The sequence below is a fragment of the Toxotes jaculatrix genome, chromosome 8, assembly GCF_017976425.1.
Source record: "Toxotes jaculatrix isolate fToxJac2 chromosome 8, fToxJac2.pri, whole genome shotgun sequence".
Classification (NCBI taxonomy): Eukaryota; Metazoa; Chordata; class Actinopteri; family Toxotidae; genus Toxotes; species Toxotes jaculatrix.
Genome location: NC_054401.1, coordinates 12907711 through 12931165, shown reverse-complemented (window position 1 = coordinate 12931165; position 23455 = coordinate 12907711). Strand labels below are relative to the sequence as shown.

General features: G+C 41.9%; 1 protein-coding gene across 1 annotated transcript in view; it reads right to left on the bottom strand.

Moving 5' to 3' along the window:
* The window catches only part of LOC121186242 (G patch domain-containing protein 8), a 30831-nt gene that overhangs the window by 4965 nt on the left and 2411 nt on the right, over positions 1–23455 (bottom strand). Inside the window, exons 2-3 of the mRNA XM_041044928.1 lie at positions 5842–5979; positions 491–621 (exon numbers count right to left, since the gene is read on the bottom strand). Coding sequence (XP_040900862.1) covers positions 491–621; positions 5842–5979 — 269 coding nt within the window. The remainder of the gene's footprint in view (positions 1–490; positions 622–5841; positions 5980–23455) is intronic.

Sequence of the window (23455 nt, the reverse complement as noted above, 5' to 3'; positions counted from 1 at the left end):
GAGGCAGATACATGATAGGTGTAGTCATAGTAATGCTGTTCACATATCATGACCTGATTATATGAAAACACATTTAATTGCCCAGGGAATAGGTGCAATCAGGTTGATTATTATGTGATGCATTGTTTTCTGTCTGTTGTTTTGATTGCTTTAGGTGTGCAAACCCTGAGGCAAGTTTCGTCTTTGAACTTGTTACATTCATTTTACTTACTTCTCAAAGAAATCAAAGTTTTTCTACTGTTCATTCTTCTCTAAAACTCCATTTCCTGCTCCTACAAATCATCTACTCTCGGAGTGTCAGCAAGAATGTGTCTTCATGTTATATTTACTTCACCTGTGGCCTATCTAGGCCAACGGAGTGCTCGCACATCTGTGGATGCATCCATCAAATCTAAGGAACGTTGACTGGATGTGACACACTCTAACCCCTCTGGACTCCAGCCCCTGGTCTCATTACACACACACACAAATACACACTCCTCCCACTCACCGCTGTGTTTCCTGTTGCAGCTGTGCAAGCTGGTGCAGGCGTCTGAGAGCCTTCTCCTGTTTGCGCTGGTCCTTCCATGATTTTGAGGCCACGTTGCGAGCAAACTCCCTGTGCTTGAGGTCCTTCAGCCTCTGCAGGAAATGCAAATTAAAGGGAATAGAGCGAGGGACAGATAGAGTATGTGGGATGCAGAGGGTAGCGAGGAAGAAGGGAGATGTGAGAGTGGGACAAAGAGGAGAGAGATTAGTTTTAGGCAGCTCTCTGCAGGCAGCTGTCTTTCAAACCATACACATCAGACAGCAGCGTTTGCAGATGTTCTCCTCCAAAACTCATGTCCAATTAACTCCATTCAGACTGGAAGAAAGCATTTTTCCTCCAACACATTGCTTGAGAGCAAACAAAACCCAACTGGTGAATAGTAGATTACAGACACAGTTAAGATGAGTGACATGAGTGATTTAATGATGATGATGCTCTTTCTGAGTCTGTTGAACTGACATTTTTCTCTTTGCCTGGCCTTCTTTGATCGAGTGGCGTGCCACAGAAATTTCTAAAATGTTCAACCCTTCATCAGTCATCCCAGCTCAGTTTGAGAGAACTTCTCATCCAGTGACATCTGATTTTGAGCTGGAGTGCACCAAAGGCATTGATTTGCTGATGCTGAAATTACACATCACCAAACACAAAGGCACGGCCACTGATTATTGGCAAAATAACCATGAGGGTCACCGTAAAGAGATTTCAGTTGGGAAAATGCTGGGCGACTGTATTAGCTGAGAGGTCTGGGTGTATGTGTGTGTGTGTGTGTGTATGTGTGTCAGAGACACATGTACACAAATGCAAAAAACATAACTTGACAAAGAACCATAACATAGTGAGAGTAATTTCTTTTTTCTTGTGTGTGTGCACATGCCTGTATTTGTGTGAAACCATGTGTCTATAGCCATAGGTGTGCCAGTTCTCTAAGGGAAACAATGATTCATGCCTGTCTCTCTGGTTTCCTTTTTTGACACGCTTTAATCCCTCCTTTATCCATGCTTGGAAGGTGTGTGTGCATGTGCATTCTGGTGTGTTGCTTTTTGTCTGTGTATGTGTGTCTGAAAGCTAAGAAGGGACTCAAGAGTTTGGGAATAGCTGCTGTATCACCACCGTCCCTTCCATCTTCTGTCGTATTCTCTTTTGCTTCCCAGTATATTTTAGCTACCTCAAAGTGCAGTCCACGAGTGGCTTATAAAATAAAAGGATTTGTTGTTTATTTACATATTTGTGAATTTATCCTCTTATATAAGTCACAACAGGATTACACCTAGCCTCACCGTCAGGAGAGGTCGAAGGGTACAAATGACCCCAGCCCAAGGCCCAGGGGAGGCCCATGCAAAGGTCTATGGTTGACCCTTAAATGGGATCAAGTACAACAATTTACTTGCTGATTTATGCTACCGACAATACAATTAATATGTGTTTACTTATAAACGTGTTGAAAGCCCATTTCAACTTGTCATCTGATACGAGACACCCTGCTATTATTGTGAAAATGGTGTGGTCAAAACACTTGGCCAGTCAGATGTGTAGAACACATGTGCCACAAACTGAGCATCAAAATACCGGGTCACTGACAATCAGGGGCTCAAAAAAGAAAACCCAGAGTAAAAAAAAATAAAAAAAAGTGAAGAGGCACCAGGTATGACAGGTGAAGCTGAATGTGGCAAAGGTGAGGGGCTAGGCAGAACAGCATATGAAAGTTAGGTAAGCTTAACCTTTAAGTGAGGTTAGCGTGTTCACATAACTAGATTAAAAAACACTGCCGCACTGCCCTTATAAATCTACTATATTGCTTGTTTTCTCTCCTCCATTTTTTTTCTCCTGTTTTGTTATAAGGTAAAAGGAGGAACAAAACTGTCACACTCTAATTTGAAAGATAGTTTTCTAAAACAACTGACTTCACCTGGTATTAGATCTAAAGGTGAGTGTGTGTTGGTGGTGGTGCTGGAGTGGGTGTGTGAATGAAGGTGTCATGACTAGCCCCTAAGGGGGCTGTTTTCTGAGCCCTTTTTGTTATGTTATGATCTCTTTTGTGGACCTTTTCAGATTCAGTTTGTTAAGTTTTGTTTATGTTCCTATTTTATTTTGAAATCATTGGCCTTGTGTGCCTTGTCTTGTTTTACTTCCTGTCTTTGTCTTGTTTCCCGCCTTTGTGATTGTCTGCCCCGCCCTAATTAGTTTCACCTGTTGCCCATTTCCTTGTTTGTTTAAGTCTCGTTGTTTCCTGGTGTTCTTGTCAGTTCATTTTTGTCTCTTGCCCTTGGCTCATGTCTTTCGCCTTGTCTTTTGTCTCTCGTCTTGCCTCTCGTCGTGGCATCCCTAGTCAGGTTCTGTATGTATTTGTTACTTTGTGTCTTGTTTGGTTTTTGCTCCTTGTTCAGTCTTTCTCCTCACTAAGAGTGATTTTGTGTTCACGTTTTGTATTTTGGTTTTTGTGCCCTTTACCCCTTTATGGGTGATCCTTGTTTGAAACTTTGAAGAATAAAAGACTATTATTTCAGATTACGTCTGTGGGGTTGTGCGTTTGGGTCCAAGTCCTTGCCCTAGTTGTGCCAAAAGGACCCAATTTGGACAATTGTGTCCAAAATTGGGCCCCTGTCCATAAATCCGAATCCTGATTACACCACTCTCCCTTTTAGATTATGGTATGCTATTATCCACCCCTACAGTATGTGTCACACACACACGCACATATGCACACATCAGATTAGCCCCTCAGACATCAGATTTATTTATATACTCCCTCTTTTTCACACCCAGATCTTATGCAGGAGCTGACAGTCGTCAGGTTAATCTCTGCTGAGTCTTACACAAGCGGGTGTCTTTTTACATTATCACTCGATGCTTAACATCCCACTGTCAGCTCTCTGAAGACAGCATTATGTATTTGCCAACGGAGCAGCGCTTGTCGGTTTTGTAGCCCTTAAACATACATGTCTTAAGTATAGGTGCATTGTAGATGTGAGTGATCATATATGAACGTGTGTGTGTGTGTGTATTTGTCAGGGTGCGGTAAAGGAGCTTTGAGGGGCTTTGATGCCAGACTGATTCTAAAGGAAATATAAATCATGTTCATGCAGTAAGAAATTCATAATGAACTATTGCGGTCAGAGCCAGGAAAGCGGAGGAAGAAGGGAGTGAGAAAAGATCAGAGTCGCAGTACTGTAGCTGTCCGTGGCAATGATTGAGAGAGATCAGTCTATAAAAGATGGAATGCATGAAGATGAATACTTCTCCTTCCTCTTGCATTTGCACTCTGCCAGGTTATTGTTCTCCCTTAAAAACAGGTCCCACTGCAGGCAAACCTGTAGCTATATTTAGAGCCAAACAAACTATTGCACACAGAATCATTTTCAGTGAGCACACAGAGCAGAGATATTTCCGTTTCCCACTTTAAAGCAGATACTTTTGTCTTCAAAGATGATGTCAGGTCCCCAGCAGCAGGAAGTGATATTACTCCTTCTCTCCAACATGCCAGTCTAGCAATCTAGCTATGTGCTGTGAAGCTCAGTCTGTCCGTCAAAGCTTCCATCAATATTTCTTTAGATGTGTTAAGGGGTGCTCAGACTGAGGCAACTATGGATGAGTCAGAGTTGATTCATATCCACTAGGGTCTGAGAATGAGGGATGATGTATTCGTAGGTATCATGTGAGGGGCCATGCTAATGGGCTGATTGCTCTTTTATTTAAAAGGGACTGCAATTCTGTTGTAATGAGCAATTTCTGTAATCAGCAGCAAATGCTGATAAAGCGCAGTATTCAGACATGTTTATCCCTGAATCGATGACAAGGAAAGGAGACAGAGCAAACGCAATCAGCTTCCATTCTCCAAAGCCAATACTCCTGCAGGGGAGCTGTCTTCAGCTAGAATTTCATCTGTTGTCTGCTCGGTAGGCAGAGTGTGCATGTATGCCTGTATATGTGTGTGTGTGTGTGCGTGCATGCGTGCGTGCGTGTGTTTCCACAGTGCCAGTGGCTACTGTCAGCTCAGTGCCTCATGCAGCTCGTTTCATGTGCCTGCCGCTGGCTAAAACAAAGCATTAACATTGGCCTGCAGTTGCTTCAATTCATTTTCAAAGAACAATGACAGAGGAGGAACAGTCTTACTTAATGTTTATTTCATGTTGCACAGTGTGGGCGTTCAGAAGTGGGAAGCGGCTTGGCTTGGTTGAGAGATTGCCTGTGTTTGAGAACGAATGTGTGCACGGGTAAGTGTATGTCTGTATGTTTTTGTATGTGAGTGTATGTCTTGGCATGACAACAGATAGCTGTAGGAGAATGTGCTATCAGCAGAACCTTCAGCTTGTTAGTCCAGAGTGGAGGTTGTGTATGAAAATGGATGTGAAAGCAGAACGCAGGAGAAAACCTGCTGCTGGGCTTTTTGCTAATGGTCCATTGGCCTCATCTTGTCCAAACCGGAATAATAGAATCATACTTGAGCTATGACTAATAGCTCCATGTTTTGTTTGGTACAGAATATTTATTTTCCTTTTGAGGGAAGTACAAATTGAAGAATAAAGTGAATTTCGTAGTAGTGTCCTTATGTACCAGATACATACAAATCAACTGCTCTAAATTCTTAACTAGAGAAAAAAGATTCAGCACGGACCATGAATTTTGGACTGGGAGATTCAATAATACTGAAATGCTGTGAACATTATGATTATTTTTCTGTTTTTCTGCTTTGTTTATTCTTTATTGGCTGCTTGGCTAAGAGTAAGACACTTTACCTATCTAATACAAAGTAAATTAAGTGAATTGTATTTCTATATTTCAACAGCTCACAACCTTGATACATTATGACTTTCCCTGATTTTATGAGTTTATTTATTGTTTTGCTCTTAGGCAAAACAAAAGCCAGTGTCTATAAAACACAAGGGTTAATACTTTCTTATTTACTGTCTATTTCTGTTTCATGCTTGACATTCTACTGCATTTAGTGGAGACTCATTTTAATCTTATCTTATTTTAAGATATCAGCCTGTGGAAATGGAAGTCTAAAGTATAAATGCAGTGCTCTCTCTCTGTGTGTGTGTATCCGCCTCAGGTTGAGGTGTTCCAACTCTGTGTGTGTGCTTGTAAGAGATGATGTAGTTGTCACACTCCTACTGTTACCTGCTGGGAAACTGTAGCCAATGGGTGGATTGACATGGAAATGTAACATAGCTTTCCATCAGCACACATAATGCTAACACACCCAGATTCTATGGCAAGCGATCATAAAAAAAAATGTCTAGCTTGTGTGTCTGCTTGTGTGCTGTGACATGGCATGTGTGTGTCTAGCTGTAGTGCAGGTGCATCCCATATACCTGTTTGTGTGCATGGTCGTAGGAGTTGATGTGGTTGTCAAACTCCTGGTGTCTGAGGTACTGCTTGTCACACAGCTCACAGTAGAAAAGAGCCTTCAGATCCTCCACTGAGCAGCCCAAAGCCCTCTCTGCACGCTCCTGGAGAAAGGGAGAGACAGAGAAGACGAGTGAGAGCGTTGGAGGGATTGGGGGACAGAAATGAGGGAGAGTCGAGATAGATGCATAAACAGATATAGACATAAAGGGTTAGAGGGGCAGAGATAGAGAGCAAGAGGAGCTGAGGAGGGGGGTCAATAGAATGGCAGATTGTAAGCCATTTAGAGCAAATCTGCATCCCAGAGACATCAGCAGTAATAGCCTCTACATGTACTCTGCATAAAACTGTTAAACAGCTTCCCATTAAAGTACGCTGCCATCGCTGCTGCTGCTGCCGCTGGAGGTTGGACAAAGGCACTGAAGCCCTGTGCTCATGGCAACTTGAGCCTGGGGACACATTTAATACAGCCGCTATAACAGAAACCTGCGTATGTACTGTAATGGCAAATAGTCTGAGTCTGCCTGCAGAGAAAGAGGCAATTGTGGCTGACAGACAGAAAAACTGAGCATTTAAAATGCACAGTTTAGACTTTTGTACACTGGCAAAATTGTGCATGTGAAGAAGCGAAAGTTCCAGACAAAACACACACACATATAAAGTTGCATAAATAGCACATGGACAGACAGATACACATACACACGCACTGCGCAAATGGCACATGGACCTCAGGGGATAAATCGCTTGTCTGCATGCTCACATCAGCCAGAGGGCTTTTTTTTGGTCTGAGGACAAGCACACTGTTGTGTACAATAGATATGTGCGCTTGCTTGTGTGTACGAGTGTGTGTGTGTGTGTGTATATGTGCGCGTGCCGTCGCGTGTGTGTTCAGGGGTGTGTGTGTGTGCATTCATGCCATGCTCTGCTTCAGAATGTAATTTCCCTCAGGCTAGGGGCTGCCAATAAACACTATTGAATTCTGTTCTACGCTGACATGATGGGAATTTAATTTGAGGTTGTCACTTCTTTCTCTCCTTCTCTGCTTCTTTCCTTCCCTCTGTCCATCTCCTACCCTTTCTCCCTCTCTTTGCTAGCTCTTGTTTTGTCCCAACCCTTTCTTCCGTCCTCCAACTCCCTCTATTTCTCCTCTCCTTTATCTCCCCTTGTATCCCCCTCTATTTGCCTTTTTCTCTCTTTCTGGCTTGTTCTTTTTCTGTTTGGTGAGCCCTGGGTCATGCAGTGACAGAGTCTATTGGCCCCAATTTGCTTCAGTAATATGCCTGCACACAGGAACAGAGGTGAGAGGAAAAGAGAGGGAGGATAGCAATGCAGGCAAGAGGAGAAATGACCCCCGCCTGCCCTTGCAGACACACACACACGCACAGACACACACAAACACCTCAGCGTCACTATCACCACTGAGTCTAACAATCCCTGTTGTACATGCCATCAGTTTTCACACATATAAAAGCTATATCTATGCATTTTTTTTAGAAGGAAAAAAACTGTCCTTCCTCTGGCTTTTTACATCTGCAGGTAGACAACCTAGGCACAATGGATGAAGAGGAGTTAGAAGAAGCTGAGGGAACGACCAGGCTGACAGAGCTCTCCTATACCTAGATCAACAGAGAGGTAACTAATATACATTGATCCTGTGTTGCTGTGTGTGTGTGTGTGTGTGCCATGGTATTGATTTGCCTTGCAGGCTTAAGTCACGACCAGGAAATGATCCAATCACCCAGAGCGGCCTTCCTTTGAGTGCTGCTGGGGTGACGAGATAGAGATAATGAAGGCTGTGTATTTGTCAGCCTTTGGGTTTATGCAAGATTACATAGGAGCTGTGTATGTGCGTGTATTCATGTGTGTACTCATTGTATATTGTATGTGTGTAAAAGTGAGCTTGTGTATATTTTTGGGTGTGCTTGCCTTTGTACTCCCTAACCCTTTCTTCTCACCTCTCTGTATTCTGTCAGGTTAATTATTTTGAACAGTGAACTATATATATATATATGGAAAGAGGAGTGTATATAAGAGAAGGTGTGAATGCATCAAAGCAGAAATGTGTGCTTGCATGTGTGTGAAGTCACAAGCCATTTGTTTATGTCAGAGGCATCCTGACAACCCCCCCCCCCCCCCCCCCCCCCCCTTTCCAGCTGAATACCAAAATCAAACATGAGAGCTTTCGTTTGCTTTAAATGCAAACACTTCATATGATTTTCACTAACCAACATGCGCAGACACACTAACAGAAATGCATCCACACATTCAGCGCACCCACACAAATGCACACTCTTTCGCATGCACAGTCACACACAGCCTGTCAACCTGATATACCAGTGCTAAATTAATCTAGACCTCAATTTACCTCAGTAGCATAAATCTGTTTGCAGAAAAAGCACAACTGATATCTGCAGACCTGAATGGACAGTGATTGTTTGCATGATTATGTGTGTGAGTGTTTGTGTAAGGCTGTGAATGTGAATGTGTTTCCATGCTTTTTTTTTTTCCCTTTTTGCTTATCCTCAGTTTGTGGGAGAAGTGCCATGTTATCCCTCATCATAGCTGAAATTATGCCACAAATAAGAGTCATTATGGACCATAACCAGAGTTTCAGACCCAAACGCATGTAATTTAATGTCTTGAGCTACTGTGGAAATGAACAGGTCACGCTAAAAGTGTTTTACACACGTGGTCTGTCAGCATTTGACAACGTGTGCAAGGGGGACTAATGATATACAGTGTGTTCATGAAAAACTCTTCAGAAAGAAAAGATCCCTCGAAGAACCTCCGATAGTTCTGCGGACCGAAACTGCGACGGCACCTTTCTGATGCAATCACACTGTCACTGCCATCGTACCCATTAAAACTGCCCTCTTGGTTTTTTGGAAGTCTTGACTTTTATAGCGTGTAAAATCAAAAAGTTCATCCTTATTAGTTGTAAGAACACTCTACAGAGACTAGTGGAGATTTCCAAAGATCTGAATTTTTCGTCTGGTGATCCTGACATTCAAAATTGCTGATTTTCACAGGAAATCAGACGCAAATTAAATAATATACCTCTTACTATCATAACTCTTATTAACATCTTGACAGTAAGTTGGGGACCTTGTCAGGGACACAGAGAAGTGGGATGTTTAAGGACAGGTTTGTTTTTACAGTACTTCTACATACAATACTTCTCATTCAAACTCCTATCACAGGAAATCATTTCACAACAAGCAACAGCAGACAATCAATAGAATAGTTTTCTCTTTCTTTAAAAAAAAATACAAATTCCAGTGTTTTGGCAATCCAAAGGTACATGGTCATTAATTAAATTTAAGCAAGTCAATTAATGATCATCACTTCTAAAATACAAAAGCAAATATCATAGAAAACAATGTTAATTTAATGTGTAGTGATGAAGAGAGTGTAAAATAGCCAGAGGGTTTCTTTTAATTTGCACTCTACATGTAAACTTTATGTATAGCGACTTGAATATGTTCAGTGCCATTTCATTTTTTAAAACAGTTTGTTCAGATTTAATCAATTACATTAAAATAAAGACTTAAAACAGTGCTCAGCCACCTACTGTACTTGTATGAGCTAAATTGTTTCACTCATCTCAGTGGTCACTTTCTCGTTGGTTGTAATTAAATATTGAACAGCATTTTCATGGATGGCTGGACTCAACCTAGAGAGAGTGTGACGGAGGACCTCTGAGGGGCTAACGGACTGATGTTGTAGTAAAGATTCTCTGACACAGCATTTTGAGAGTTTTTTGCCTCAGAATTGTTATGTATTTTCTGATAAATTATAATTTTTGGATGGGACACAATGCGGCAGAGATCATCAAAACTGTAGGCTTAAACAAATGCAATGTCAGCAAGGAAGAGAAAGGCAGATTTAGGTGTCAGAAGAAGCAGAGATTCAGAGAGGGGGAAAAAAAAGCTTACTTACGCCCACTAGTACATAATAAAATAGCCCCTATGTGCACATAAAGTGTGAAATTATAATAATATTATTATATATAATATAAAAGTACTATCAATGTCTTTTTATTTATTGTTAAGTAGGTGTGGAGAATTAGATAAATTAGCTTTTGGACTTAACTGAATTTAACATTCTTTCCCTCTGTGTCTCCCTTTATTTATATTTCTATCAATATGTGTGCGTAAGTTTAATTGTGCATAGGCATGTGGTGAGTACTTGGATTCCATTTGTAGAGGAGCGTGATTTCACGCCTCCTCAGACTTATTAAATATGTTGTCTTAGACATGGAGAGATGAAACTTGATCAGATGTGATCATGGTTAACAGCGTTGCAACACAAGTTTTAATTGCGGTCTTGTTCAGTATGAAATTCAAAACATATCCAGACTAGTAAAAAATAGGACGAAACAACACTCAGCATACATAATAAATCCACGTAGAGACAGAACGTGAGCCCAGTAAGAGATTCTCTCTGTTCAAATATATTAACTTATCCTGAAGAGAACGTCTCCTGCAGGGGGTAGAAAAAATAAAGTTCATGAATATGGCTAACCATGGGGAAGTTAATGTTACAGTAATTGCAGTTGCAGAACTGATACAAATACAGGCCTTAAAAGGTCACATGCCAATTACCAGTACGTGTCTTTATGGATCCTACACTGAACTATATATTTCTGTAAGATTGCTGTTAGTCAGTCTCTCCTTGCTTCTGCAGATCGTCTGTTGTATGATGTTATGATTTTCTAAACTTTTTAATTTCTTCAAAAACTTTACTTCTCTCCAGCTCAGTTAATTTCTTCATGTTGCTATGAAACCTAACCTGCAACAGCAAATGTAAAAGTAGTGATTCTTTTACTATTGGCATCTAACTGATGAGTGACAGTTAACTGACTCATGTGATGCTGTAATTAATGAAGAAGTATAGAATGATGGAATTATGATACACTATTGAATAGATCTCAAGGTATTTGCCTTTCATAAAACAACATTTGAGGAGAGTCTAAGATAAGAAAATATCAAGGGCATCTGCCTGTATAAAAAATAGATTTTGGAAAGTGTGATGTCTAAAGAGTAAAGCACTTGTTCCTCTTCTGCTGAAGAATCATCTCTCCCTTCTTGCTCCTTCTTGGTTTGTAACCAAGTTTGTAACCATGCCAGTTTCTTGAGTCATTTTTCATTTTATAACTACGCATTTTTATTGCTTTTGCTCTGCTTTTACATTTTACATTACATTTACGACACCATGCTGTTTTCTCTACTGGCTAACCCCTAACTTCAAACTAAGATGGCCTTAAATGACAAGCGAAAAGACTTAAAATGCGTAGACGTAGCATGCAAAATGTCCTCGAAAGTAGCGAGCTAATTATGTGCCATCCCATGATACCACATAGCAATAAACAATTCATAACTGTTTATCAAGCCCAATTAAGCTTTTAATTATCTTCAGCTATAATTATCACCCTAACTTGGCCACTGTAATAGATAGAAAGGATTCAATTTGTGGTAAATGAAAAAATATGAATAAAAAAAATTCTGCAAGTCTGTTTGCCTTCCGCTCTGTCCCACTCTTTCAGTCTATTTGCATGTATCTGCCACTCTGTTTTCTTCTCTGCCTGTCTCTAAAGTGTCCCTGTGATTCTCTCCTTCAGACACACATGCATTCACACATGCACAAGTGGAGAGAGTCTGACAGTGTGAGAGTCTGGCTGTGCAGTGTGATTTCTGGCCATTCTTCTGTAGCTAATGACAGCTGACCTGAGGGCTGAGTTGCTTGTTACTGTAATGACCTGTAGATCTCGGCGGCAGACACACTCGGTCACGCTCACGCTCACACTCACGCACACACACACACACACACACACACACACACACACACACACACACACACACACACACACACACACACACACACACACACACACACACACACACACACACACACACACACACACACACACACAGTCTGCCAAACAGGATAGCTGAGTGTTAATGAGCTGATATTTGCAGCCCTAATGCATCTCCCTTGACTGCCTTTAATATGCCTCCGTGGCCAGTACCCACCCATTTGTTCATTTGATGTGTGCGTGTGCATCTGCATGTGCCTCCCAACCTTTGTTTTTGTCTACGTGCAACTGTCTGTTAGTGTGTCTGTGCGTGCTTGTGTATCTTTGTTTGCTTCAGATCATTACAGCCAGTTAGAAGTATGGCCAAAACAAGAACATAGAACGACCGTAGCCAAAACCGCAGATGTGTTGACCATAGATATGGTCATTAGGGTTTTCTTACAGCCAAAAGGACAGATGTGTTAGTATCAGTGAGCTACGTCATCTCACAAACTGCCAACAGCCTGTGAAGGAGACACTATACAGGGTAAAATAATTCAGAATATGAGGTTACAACAAACATGGAAAAGTACAAAGTGTGTTCCAGTGATCCTGTGTCAGGTGTCTCATGACTCATTGTGTTTCTGTACAAATTGTATGCTATCTTCAGCCTCCTCACCATGAATCACCAGTGTTTGTCCAGTTCTCCTCCTTTTCTTTCTCTCTTGCTCAAAACAAAACCAAATGTTCTGTCTCCCTCTGACCTTTGCATGTTGAGCAGCATGCAAGAAACAAACTGAATAAATAAATGATGAAGAGATTATGTTTGCTAATTTACTCTATGCCCTTTGTTGCCTTGTTGATATGAGGAGTCCTTCTCCCTGGAACTGATCCTTAAAACTGAGGGTCTGCAACCTTTGTCGCAGATGATTGTTTAATCTTAATAAGGTTCTCCACTTTAAATTTCACCACTGTGGGAGAGTACATATATATAAATATGACTTAAAGTAAACTTCGGGGCTTGTAAGGAGTACTCCAATGATTTAGAACTGCACTTCAATAATACTGGGAGGTTTCCAGGAAGCAGATGTAAAAAAAAAAAAAATGCTCATAACTGGAAAGCAGAGGCAAAGATATCCTGACTTTTGGACCCTACATCCTACCTACCCTTAAACACATAATGCCCGTAATGAAACCATCAGGGTTTATTTAAATTCGAAAAAGCTCTCACTACATCTGCAGAGGACATTATTGGTGCAGTATTCCTCCTTGCAAGTGAACTGATCTTCAGGTGTAAAATTGGTGGCGTACCCCTTTAAATTAAGGGCATTAACATCGAAATCAGATGTCCCCCAGCTTTAGAGGACCAATGTGTAATTCATCATCAATGTAACTAAGGGCAGTGTAATATCTGGTTGCAAATCCTTTGCTGTCAGTAAGTGACTGAAGTCTATGACCTACAGACATTAGCAGACACTTGGTAGTGTCCTCTGTAATACTTTATCAGGCTTATGCTGCAGCTATCTCAGGAACTCTTTTCTTTCAGTCTTGCCTTCAGCAATGAAACAGATGTTCTGCTGGAATGAGGCCAGATGACTGACTTGGGCAGAACATTATACTAAAAACATCTTGTTTGCCTTGACTGTATGTTTAGGATCACGGACCTGCTGCACTTTCCTACCACTCACTCTAATGGAGTTGTGCACTTTCACACCTCTCACTCACTATGAATATAAACACACCCAGAAAAACTCTGAAAGTACACACTTTAACCTTGTAGCCAGTGTTTTATTCTAAATCTAATAAAAAGTACACCCCCCAAAAAACAGAAAATATATCAAATACATGTCTAAATACTTAGTGGCTACACAATAAATGTTGGTCTGTTTACAGTAGGTTAACTGTATTGGTGTTTTACTGTTAAAAATAAATCTGCTCTGAACACACCTGTAGGTCTCTCTGTTGCTGATATATTTTTTAAGACCTGAACTTGTCTATAAAAAAAAAAAAAAAAAAAAAAGAGCTGCAGGGTAGCATCCCGACTCCATATATAATGTGTGACATATTACATCCACATATAAAAGACGGTGAAAAATAATGAGAGAGGGGTGTTCAAAAGCCTCAAAATAACTGTACTGCTTTTTTTCTGGGGCTACAGTAGGGAGCCTGTGGCATGGATAAATCTCACCGCTCTCCTGTCGAAGTCATAAATCTATGATTAGTCACAAGGCCCAACCAAACGATCACTCAAAGAGAGATCAAAATTTAATTCCATGTCCATCACGATGCAAGGCCAAAGAGCCCCTCCACTGATCTGTCCACCCCTGCCGGCCTTCATTCTCTCTATCTCTCTATTTCTTGCAAATTTCCCCCTGTGGGATTAATAAAGTTCATCTTATCTTCTCTCCCCCATTCACCAGGACTCCCTTGTTTTCATGGAGTTATTCATGCTCTGTATCACTGATCGGTCTTATTCAGAACCACATTTAAAATCTGCCCACCTCTCAACATCCTCCCCCTCTTCTCTCAATCACTCCGTGTGCTTGCCATCCTGAATTTAATGTGAGCTCAGCCTCTGGCTCGTGCAGGACAACTTAAACTGATTCACCAGGGCAGAGCATAGCTTACAGACAAAAAAATAAATAAATAAGTACAAAAAAGCAGAAGACATCTTAAGACATTTTCTCCTCTTGAACAAACATGACCCATAGTTTCTTTCCAGTCGTTTTGTGGATAAAATTTGTGCTGGGTGGGATCAAGGCGGAAGCACAAATGCATGAAAGCGTGCATGCAAATTCCTAAAATACCCTGGCGTTCTACAAACTGTGGCCTCCGCTCTGTCTTTTAATGTATTTTTATGATCCTAGCACTCACTCACTATGCTCTTCAGGGACATGGATTTGTTTCTCTAAAAAGAGAAGGTTTCCCTCCCTTTCTCTTGGTGCACCTTAAGGACAACATCATAAAACAATTACAGGAAGACAAAGCATGGCAGGTACAATGCATGGAAATGTGACCTTTACTCTTTTTCTCACTAATTTTTACATATATCTACACACGTATATTGTAAGTGTGCTTCGCCTGCAGTCTGTTTTTCTTGCACCTCTTGTTTCCTCTTGATGCTTCCTCTCCACAGTTGCTCTCAGGGATGAAAAGGACATAAGAAGAGCTTTGGATGGATGGATCGGTGAGATCTGATCATCTCTTATCCTTTCACCCTCTACTTCCCCATCACTCCACCTCTCATTTATTTCAGGTCTTTTTTTAATGTAGCCTTTTGTGATATTTGTGAGTTTCTCTCTCATATCTGTTTTCCTCTCTCATGCATTAAAAGCACTTGTCAGTTATGTGTCCATCCATCTGTGTGCCTATCAGGCTCCTCTCCTCTCTTGCTAAATGTCATATCCAGTATTAAATGCTTTCCTCTCCCAGCTGGCAGAAAAATGGAATTATATGGACCATACACTCCTGACATTTAAATTATGGACACAACTCAAAACCCTGCATGGATTAATGGATACACACCGTAGTTAAGTTGATACACACATCAAACACACATATTGTACATTCATGTTCTGTCTATCACATTCCTATCTGTCCAGACAAGGCTGGTGATTGACTGTCTCAAAGAGGATTGTGTCTCTATCTGTTAAAGTGATCAAACTGCGACTGTAATCTGTCAGAGTGTGATGATACAGATTAGAGTGAAAGACAAGTTAAGAAGATGAAGGTAATCAGTTTGGGAAGTGACAGATTTAAAGAACAGGATTAATACGACCGAAGATTACACGCTACACTCTTAACGTCTGGCTAAACCTCGCCAACTGAAAAACTTCCAGATCAGGGGCGAGCGGTGCAACAGACTGAGGGGGAGCAAGGACGGGTGAGAGAGAGTGAACGATGGGTTGCTGTTGTCGGTGAATTGAGGAATGATTGCTCTCTTTCAGCCGTTTATGATTGCACTTTCTTTTGAAGCTTTCCAGTGCGGGTGAGCATTTGTGTGTGTGTCTGTGTGTGTGAGCATGTTTTCTCTGCGTGGTTCATTTGTGCTATCAGCCGATAACATAAGTATGTCCAATAAGAGTGAGTGATCTTTTCTTTGGCACATTAGCCTATGAGTGCATATGCTAATGATACTACAGATGTGAAAGCAGAGATGAGAGCTCAACACCATCACACTTGTACGGGACACACACACACACATAAACTCACTGAGCCTGCTCTGTGGTGCACATCAGTCCAACTTTGTTAAAGCTGGTTTTGCTGTACTCAAAGATTGTATGGCAGTTAAGACCCCGTGCTGGCCAGGGATTGAAATCCCGCTAGAACACTCTCTGCTTTCAACATCCTGCTCTGCCTCCTTCCATCGCTTTGCTCTCCACATCTCTTTCTTTCTCTGTGTGTCCTCGCTATCGTTCCCAACTTCTATCCGGCCCTCTGTATGGCTGCATTAGTATGTATGGCCGTGTAGCTCAGGGTTTAGAGGTTTATGTCTCCTAATAGACAGAGATTTGTCCTGTCACACCAACACCCACATACAGCTTACAGAGAGAGACAGAGAGAGAATGACTCCCTCCGCTCCGTGTGAGGAGGGGAGCGAAAGAACATTTATGTTCCTGTCTTATCTCCTGAGAGAAAGGTTCCATTTCTGTACAGACAAATCATAAAGCATTCATTTGTGGCTTTCTCTTCTTTTCTCCCACGCTTTCCATCTTCTCCCCCCCTCTCTCCCACTGTCTCTCTGCCTCTCTCTACCCCTTTCTCTCCCTTTTTCGCTCGCTGTGATTGGATTAAGACCAAAGAAACAGAGTGAGGAGATGTGGAAGGGATGAGAGCTTATTAAGCATATGTGAGAGGTGAGATGACATTAAGCTGTACGGAAAGAGACTGAGGAAGAGGTGTGTGTGACCATGAGTGTGTGTGTGTGTTGGGGGGGGGGGGCTGTGCATGTACAGCACCTTTCTGTATTTATCCTTGCAGAAGGTAGGGTGAGAAGAGAGAGGAAGTGAGGCGTTTAGCTGTGGAGCACTTTAATCAAGGGGCGAGCAATCCTGCATGACCCACTCTGTCATCCATTATTGATGCCTGCCTCAGCCAGGCTGATGAATCATTAAGCCACTCATCAGGCCTGGGAATTCTGCCTCCTCCTCGGCCGATGACACTCATTTACATAAATCACACGCTGCTATTTTTCACACGCTCGCACATAAACACAAACACACACCCACATACAGGCACACACACAAAGTTCATAGATTTTGGCTTGCTTTGTGATGCGCATGGCTCGCACTTTTTTTTTTTCAAAGCTTTTTTCACAAAACACACATTTCTGTCATACCTAGAAGAGACAAGTCAACTCGAGCTGTGAACACAGAATTCAGAATGGGGCTCATACTGTTCACGACAAATACACCACAGCTGCAACACCTGCATACTCACAGATGAAAGACAATATGTTCCACATCCTCTGGACCTCACAGTGTATTGGTTTACCTTTACGAGGCCACATTTGTTTTGCATATGTAATCCAAACAATCACACACACACGCACATACACACACACACACAAACTTTACATGTGGAGAGGAGGAATGACAGAGAAACAAAAAGAGGCAGAGAGAAGCAGATCTTACAGAGTTTGTGTTTACTTCTTGCCTCTGGGTTTTATGGCAGAGGAAAAATGAAGGATCTTAGGGAAATTGATGAATACCCATGACATGCAAGCACGCACACACACACACACACACACACACACACACACACACACACACACACACACACACACACACACACACACACACACACACACAGTATCCACCCACACATTTCTTCTCATCTTTGTGGGGTTTCCCTTCCTCTCCTCTCCTCTCCTCTCCTCTCCCTTCCTCTCCTCTCCTCTCCTCTCCCTTTATTCCCCTCCCCTCCTGCTGTTTCCATGTCTTTCCATTCAGTGTTGTGACTAATCCCGTACCACAGGGTAAGAATATACCTCACAGCAAGGGTAAGGAGGCCCCATAGCAGACTCATGCAGAAACGCGCAAACACAATCACACCAAACATACAGACACAAACAGACATAGGAAACAGGCACCCTGCCCATGTAAAGGAGGTGGCCAAGGCCTGGTGGTTGGTAGCTGGAGGCTGCTTGCAGACCACTGTGATCCAGCACACAGCCAGGACAGTTCTGCACAGCGCTAAGCTGAGTGCCTGGCATCTCCAATCTGCTAAACACAGGAATGCTGCTGCTCATGATAATTGCAGTGGGTTGTTCTCTCCCTCACGGCTGATGTGAAGGCTGGTTGAAGCAAACGGCATGAATTATTAGTGCCTGCATCATGGTTCATACTGCTGTTGGAGGTAAGTCTGATATAATTTGATGCATTGTTACTGATGCATGACCAACCGTGCACTATCAGAATGTCCTAGCAGGTCCTATCTGCTCGGATACATAAACATGAGAGTACACCAGAATGAACACACACAAGAGCACACGCAGTGTTATTATAATACTACATGCATTTTTGACCTGCCTGTGCTCTTGGTGTTTTTTTTTTTTTTTTTTTTTTTTGTTTTTCTCCATGTATGTCAGAATGTAGAAAAATATTCTGCTGTATAATACACAGATACAGAGTGAACACATACACGCAGTGTGTTCCCACGTACAGAAATTTAATAAAGTAATAGCTCAATAATGTCCTGTTCATCTCTCTGAATCCTTGACCCTAACACTGACCTTTCTCACTGCTCCCTTTTCCCCAGGGCTGTCTGTCAGAGGTCAGAGGGGAAAGGTGAAAGTTCAGGGGCTGAGGTAGCAGAATCATAAAAGCCTCACCTCAAGATTCAACAAAACCCCACTGATAAAAATTGCTTGCAATCAAATTGGATTTTATTTCCCACTGGTATTATATTTCAAGTATTCACTGAGTTAAATCTAATTCTGAGGTTGCCATCACGACACAGGAATACTTCCCCATTTTTCTAGACACCAGACATACTAATGAAAATTTCAATGGACAAGTTACATACATTACATAGTAAGTTTTAAATAATTATTTCAGTCTTTCATTTTTCTTCATTCATGCTATAACTTAAACCAGCCCGTGTGAGTGTATTGGCGCAGTATGCCCCGTAACAGCCTATTCTGTGCAAGGCACAGCATTGCAAAACATGAAAGCCTTGATCTTATGTCAACGATTTCAGGGAAGTGAAACTTGTTCATATGCATTAAAATTCCTCTGCCACTTTGATCTATAAATGCAAAGTGCCTGCTCGACTTCTTTCAGTCGCAGTTATTTTTATAAATCGGCCTTATGCACATGAAAAGTGGAAAGAAAATATGATCTGAAGATCAAGCTGAGGATGAAATCCAAGTTTCTTTATTCAGGAGGGAGCACCTAGGTCTCTGCTAGGCTCGGAGTAATTCCTGGGCTCCTGCTCAACCAGGAGGTGCTGGTTCACAGCTTCTCTCACAGTGAGTCATTTCTCTTCTCCAGAGAAGAGATAATTAATTTGTCTGAGTTGCTCTTAACCCTGGCCTGCATGTCAGCAGTGGATACACACACAGGCATTCAAGCACACAGGTGCAAATATGTGTGACATGCACATCCACGTGTGCATGCCGGCACATATGCACACCAAGTTAATGGAGCTATAATCGTATCCGCATGTGAAAGCATGAACCCAGGTAGAGCAGCAGAATAAGAAGCAGAGTCTCACAGTAAAGTGGATGTTATTGAAAAACAGAAAATCTGACCATCAAAAACAGCACACAATCTCTTTTCTTTCATTCCTTCAAGGATTTTACAGCATTATTGCTACTGCAATATTACTGCCATCGCCTACACACACACACACACACACAAACTCCCATATAGGTATACTGTACACACATATGCACACAAACACCACACACATGCACACACACACACAAGATTCAAAGGCCTAAACAGCTGAACCTTTGACCTGCTAAAAAATGAATGGGTTGGAGAGATGAGACGAAAAAGCAATAGGAAAGGGAGATAAGAGGAGTGTCGGGGAGATGGGGATGAGACCAAAGGTATTGGCTAGAGAAATGGATGGAGGAAAAGAGAGAAGGCAGTGGCAAATGATAGTTTGAAAAAAAAGAAAAAAGGCACAGACAGAGGATGCAGAGTTCAGACTGTGGGGGGAAAAAAAACTCCAGCAGAATAAAAGAGGATATGAGCAAACCTTGAAAATGAAACATGGCACTCTAATGACTGTGAAAGAAAAATACTTCCATCTCTTAATCTCTCACCTGTCGTCTTGCCATCCATGTTTTATCAGGAGTTGGGCAATGATAGTCTTTTGGATAAGTATGATTTGAAGTATTTGTGTGTATGATTTTGTTTTGAGTGTGTCTTTGTCTTTCTACCTGAGCTGGTGTTCCAGATGGTTCATCAAACATCCCGTAATTATCAAACACTCGCTAATTGTATGTGAGCGTGTGTGTTTATGTGCTGGTGTGTCTCCAGGTAATTATCTGATGCTGCGATCACTAATGACCACACAGACAAACATCTGTCCCAAGGTAATATACAAAATGAGAGGTTGGCCATCTGTTTTGTCTGCATGTGTGTGCGCGTGCATGTGCGCACACATGTATGATAACTGGTGTGTCCCTCACAACATGCAGTTCATATTAGAATTTGCACTTTAAAAGTGTTTGCACATCTTATGATAAAAAATTTTAAATCAGCAGAAGCAGCCTTCTCTATTCTTGTATTAACAGACAAACTATTACAAAAGACACTTACACTCTCAGCCCACACCATCTCCTCCAAACGTGCTCACACACACCCACACAGATCTCAGGCAGGTCAATTTGGCCTCACAAACATCCTGATAGTGATGCCGCAGAAGCAGATTTTACCTATAACACAGATAAATAAATTCTTCCAATTCATAAACCAGCTTCTTATGTCTGACAGGACTTTTAGTACAAGTGGAGCGTTGTAAATAGCTACATACACATTTCCTGAGGGCAAAACATCAGCCTGCATGTGAATGAAAAATAGTTTTTGTATAAGTTTACATGGCTTTTCAAATCATGCAAGTCAGGGTTGTGTGTGTGTGCTTGTGGGTAGGCTTGTGTTTCCAGTGTGCAGCAGATCAAAGAGACACAAATAAAGAATGAATCAGACGTCAGCAAATTGAATAAAGATCATTTCCATCTCAGAGGTGAACGAGCATCTCAGAGCCAGTGGGCACACTCAAGCAGAAGCACAAAGACACCTATGCATTGGTAGAGAAATGTGCTTGTACATCTTGTGCCTCCCTCTCCTCCTCTATCATTCCTGAGGGCGTGCTGCGCTGTTGTTGAGAGACTGGCAGGTTATGTCACCTCAACCAACGGGTTCATTTACAAGTTACACAATGCAGCACAAACAAACACAGAGGAAACTTGCTGGGTAAAAGAAAAAGAAACAGAGGTGGAAAAAAAAAATCAAAGAATGCTGAAAATGAGTTTGGAAAAGTCAGAAAATACTGAGGCAACAGAGTAAAGACAGCGCATTTCCTTCAGGGAACCATCGTGGTTATCAAGCAGAGGTTATTATGCTATGAAGCACTAATGAATTCATTAGCTAAATGAAATGTCAATAAAGGCTTGAGAGAGTGTTAAAATCGATGCCAACTGTCTCGCTCTACCCCTCTCCCTCCTCTTTCTCTTCATCCTATCTCACCCATCTGTCCCAATTATCCACCTTTCTCCCCAACACACACTCGCACACACACTCTCTCCGGAGTGTTGAGTGTAAACTGTGATGGAGGACATTAGCGGTGATCAGTGGGAGCACTTTGCAGCGGTCAGCAGGAACGGTCCAGTCATACAGGACTTTAGTATTCAGCAGCACTCACCTGCTCACTCTCCAACTGCTCCAGTAGGGTCTGATGGCCAAGATGGTGTGTGTATGTGTGTTTGTGTGGATTAACATTAGACTTTATGAACGTGAATGACTGCAGCGTTAGGGGCCTTGACTCTGAAATAGCTTCTCTGGCGGCACAAAACCCAGCAACGCCGCAGCTTGTATTGCGAACACCTTTTTATCTTACACTCACATTTAACTAATCTCTTCCTTTCTGACATTTGTTGAACTTCATAAATGTCAAGATGCTATTACCAGCTTGATCATCCCCTGGGAGTTCTTTGATACTAAGCTTGTATCACTTTTTATTATGATCATCATTAAAAGTACACAAAGATTCCCGGGTATCGTGTTTACGCCCATGAGCAAACTGGCACGCCAAATGGCAAGCCATTTGGCTCATCTCACCTCTGTCCCCTCATGATGGCTTAATATTTGTAGCTAAGTACTTGACTCACTCTGAACACGGCCGTGTTTTTGTGCAGCTAAATAGTTGTTTCAAGATAATTGTTCAGGGCATATGTTTAAATGCCACCTCATTTACATAAACACTGTTCAGCTCCCACCGGAATCAATGAAAACAGGAGTGTGCGAAAGCAGAGTCGCGTCCCCATACACACTCATACATGCCAGCGCACTTGCACTTACTTTGACACTGTGCTGTATAGCCAAGAATTCATCTGTTTTCTGCAACGGCAGTGAAATATACATCAAAGTGGTCCTCAGTGGATGAGCAGCTAAGTATGCACACACACAGGGCTATAATATTCTACAGAGGAAGGATTTCTAAAAGGAAATGGGGAGACAGAGGGAAAGGGATTGGAGGATTTTCGGACAAGAGACAGGAAAAGAAATTGAAGGTGTATCAGCTTGGATCTGTCTGAACTGAGGGATGCATCAGAGCTGTATCTGTCCTCTTTGCACACACCTTTCTGTTGCTACGTCTCTCCTCCTGTCCTCCCTCTACGCTGACACCAAGAACAAAAAACCTTTGAAGTGTTAATGAGAGTTTGAAGAATGACTCACCAGTGATGATTAAGCACTAATATACATACGGGAACCAAAATTTAGACACGTCCGAGAGACCTATCACAATGACTAATTAGTGGTGATAAAGTAGTAATGAGCAAAATCCTAATCTAGACATACTGCAGTGCTCCACGGGGAAGCTAACTAAACAACAAAATAGAGAAGACTTAACAAACATGAGAGGATTTGTTGTGGAGGAAGAAGGGAGCTGTGTGTTGAGATGGCTGTTCTTCACCACTCACAGGCGCCCAGTATTTTCTTAATGCTGCAATGCCCTATCAAAGTGAAGACACAAGAAGTTACCCCTGACAAATCCCAGTTGTAAAATCCTTTGTACTCCACTGATCTAAGCTAAATCAAAGAGCAGCTACTGTAGGTGTTGTGCTGGCCGGCACGGCATCCTACACAATGGGATGGACAGGAGCGCAAGATGCTGCTGAGCATGTCTAACAGTGTTGAAGAGGTGTGTTAAACTCACTCACTCCTGGCTGAAGGACTATGTTTCACCTAACACAAGAGGTCACTTTTGAACTACTTGGCCACATGTGCAGCCTGTTTATCATGCTGACAGGCCCATAAATTGGCCCATGTCTAAACTAATATAGATAAATCTCAACGCACATCTTTTTTTTTTTTTTTTGACCCTCCATGCCCACTTAGCCAGCATTTTCCAACACTGAAAACTTTCCACAAGCTTTATCCACATTAGTTTGGCCTTGGAGGATGCCCTTCCATACATGAATGACACCTATTATCGTAGGTCTGCAGCTTGGAGAGGATAATATGCATTCAACTGCTATTTTTACTTGCCCCCATTCACATGGAGGTCAGTTACAGTTGAGCTTGTAAGATCCTGAAGCTGGTGGTTTCAAG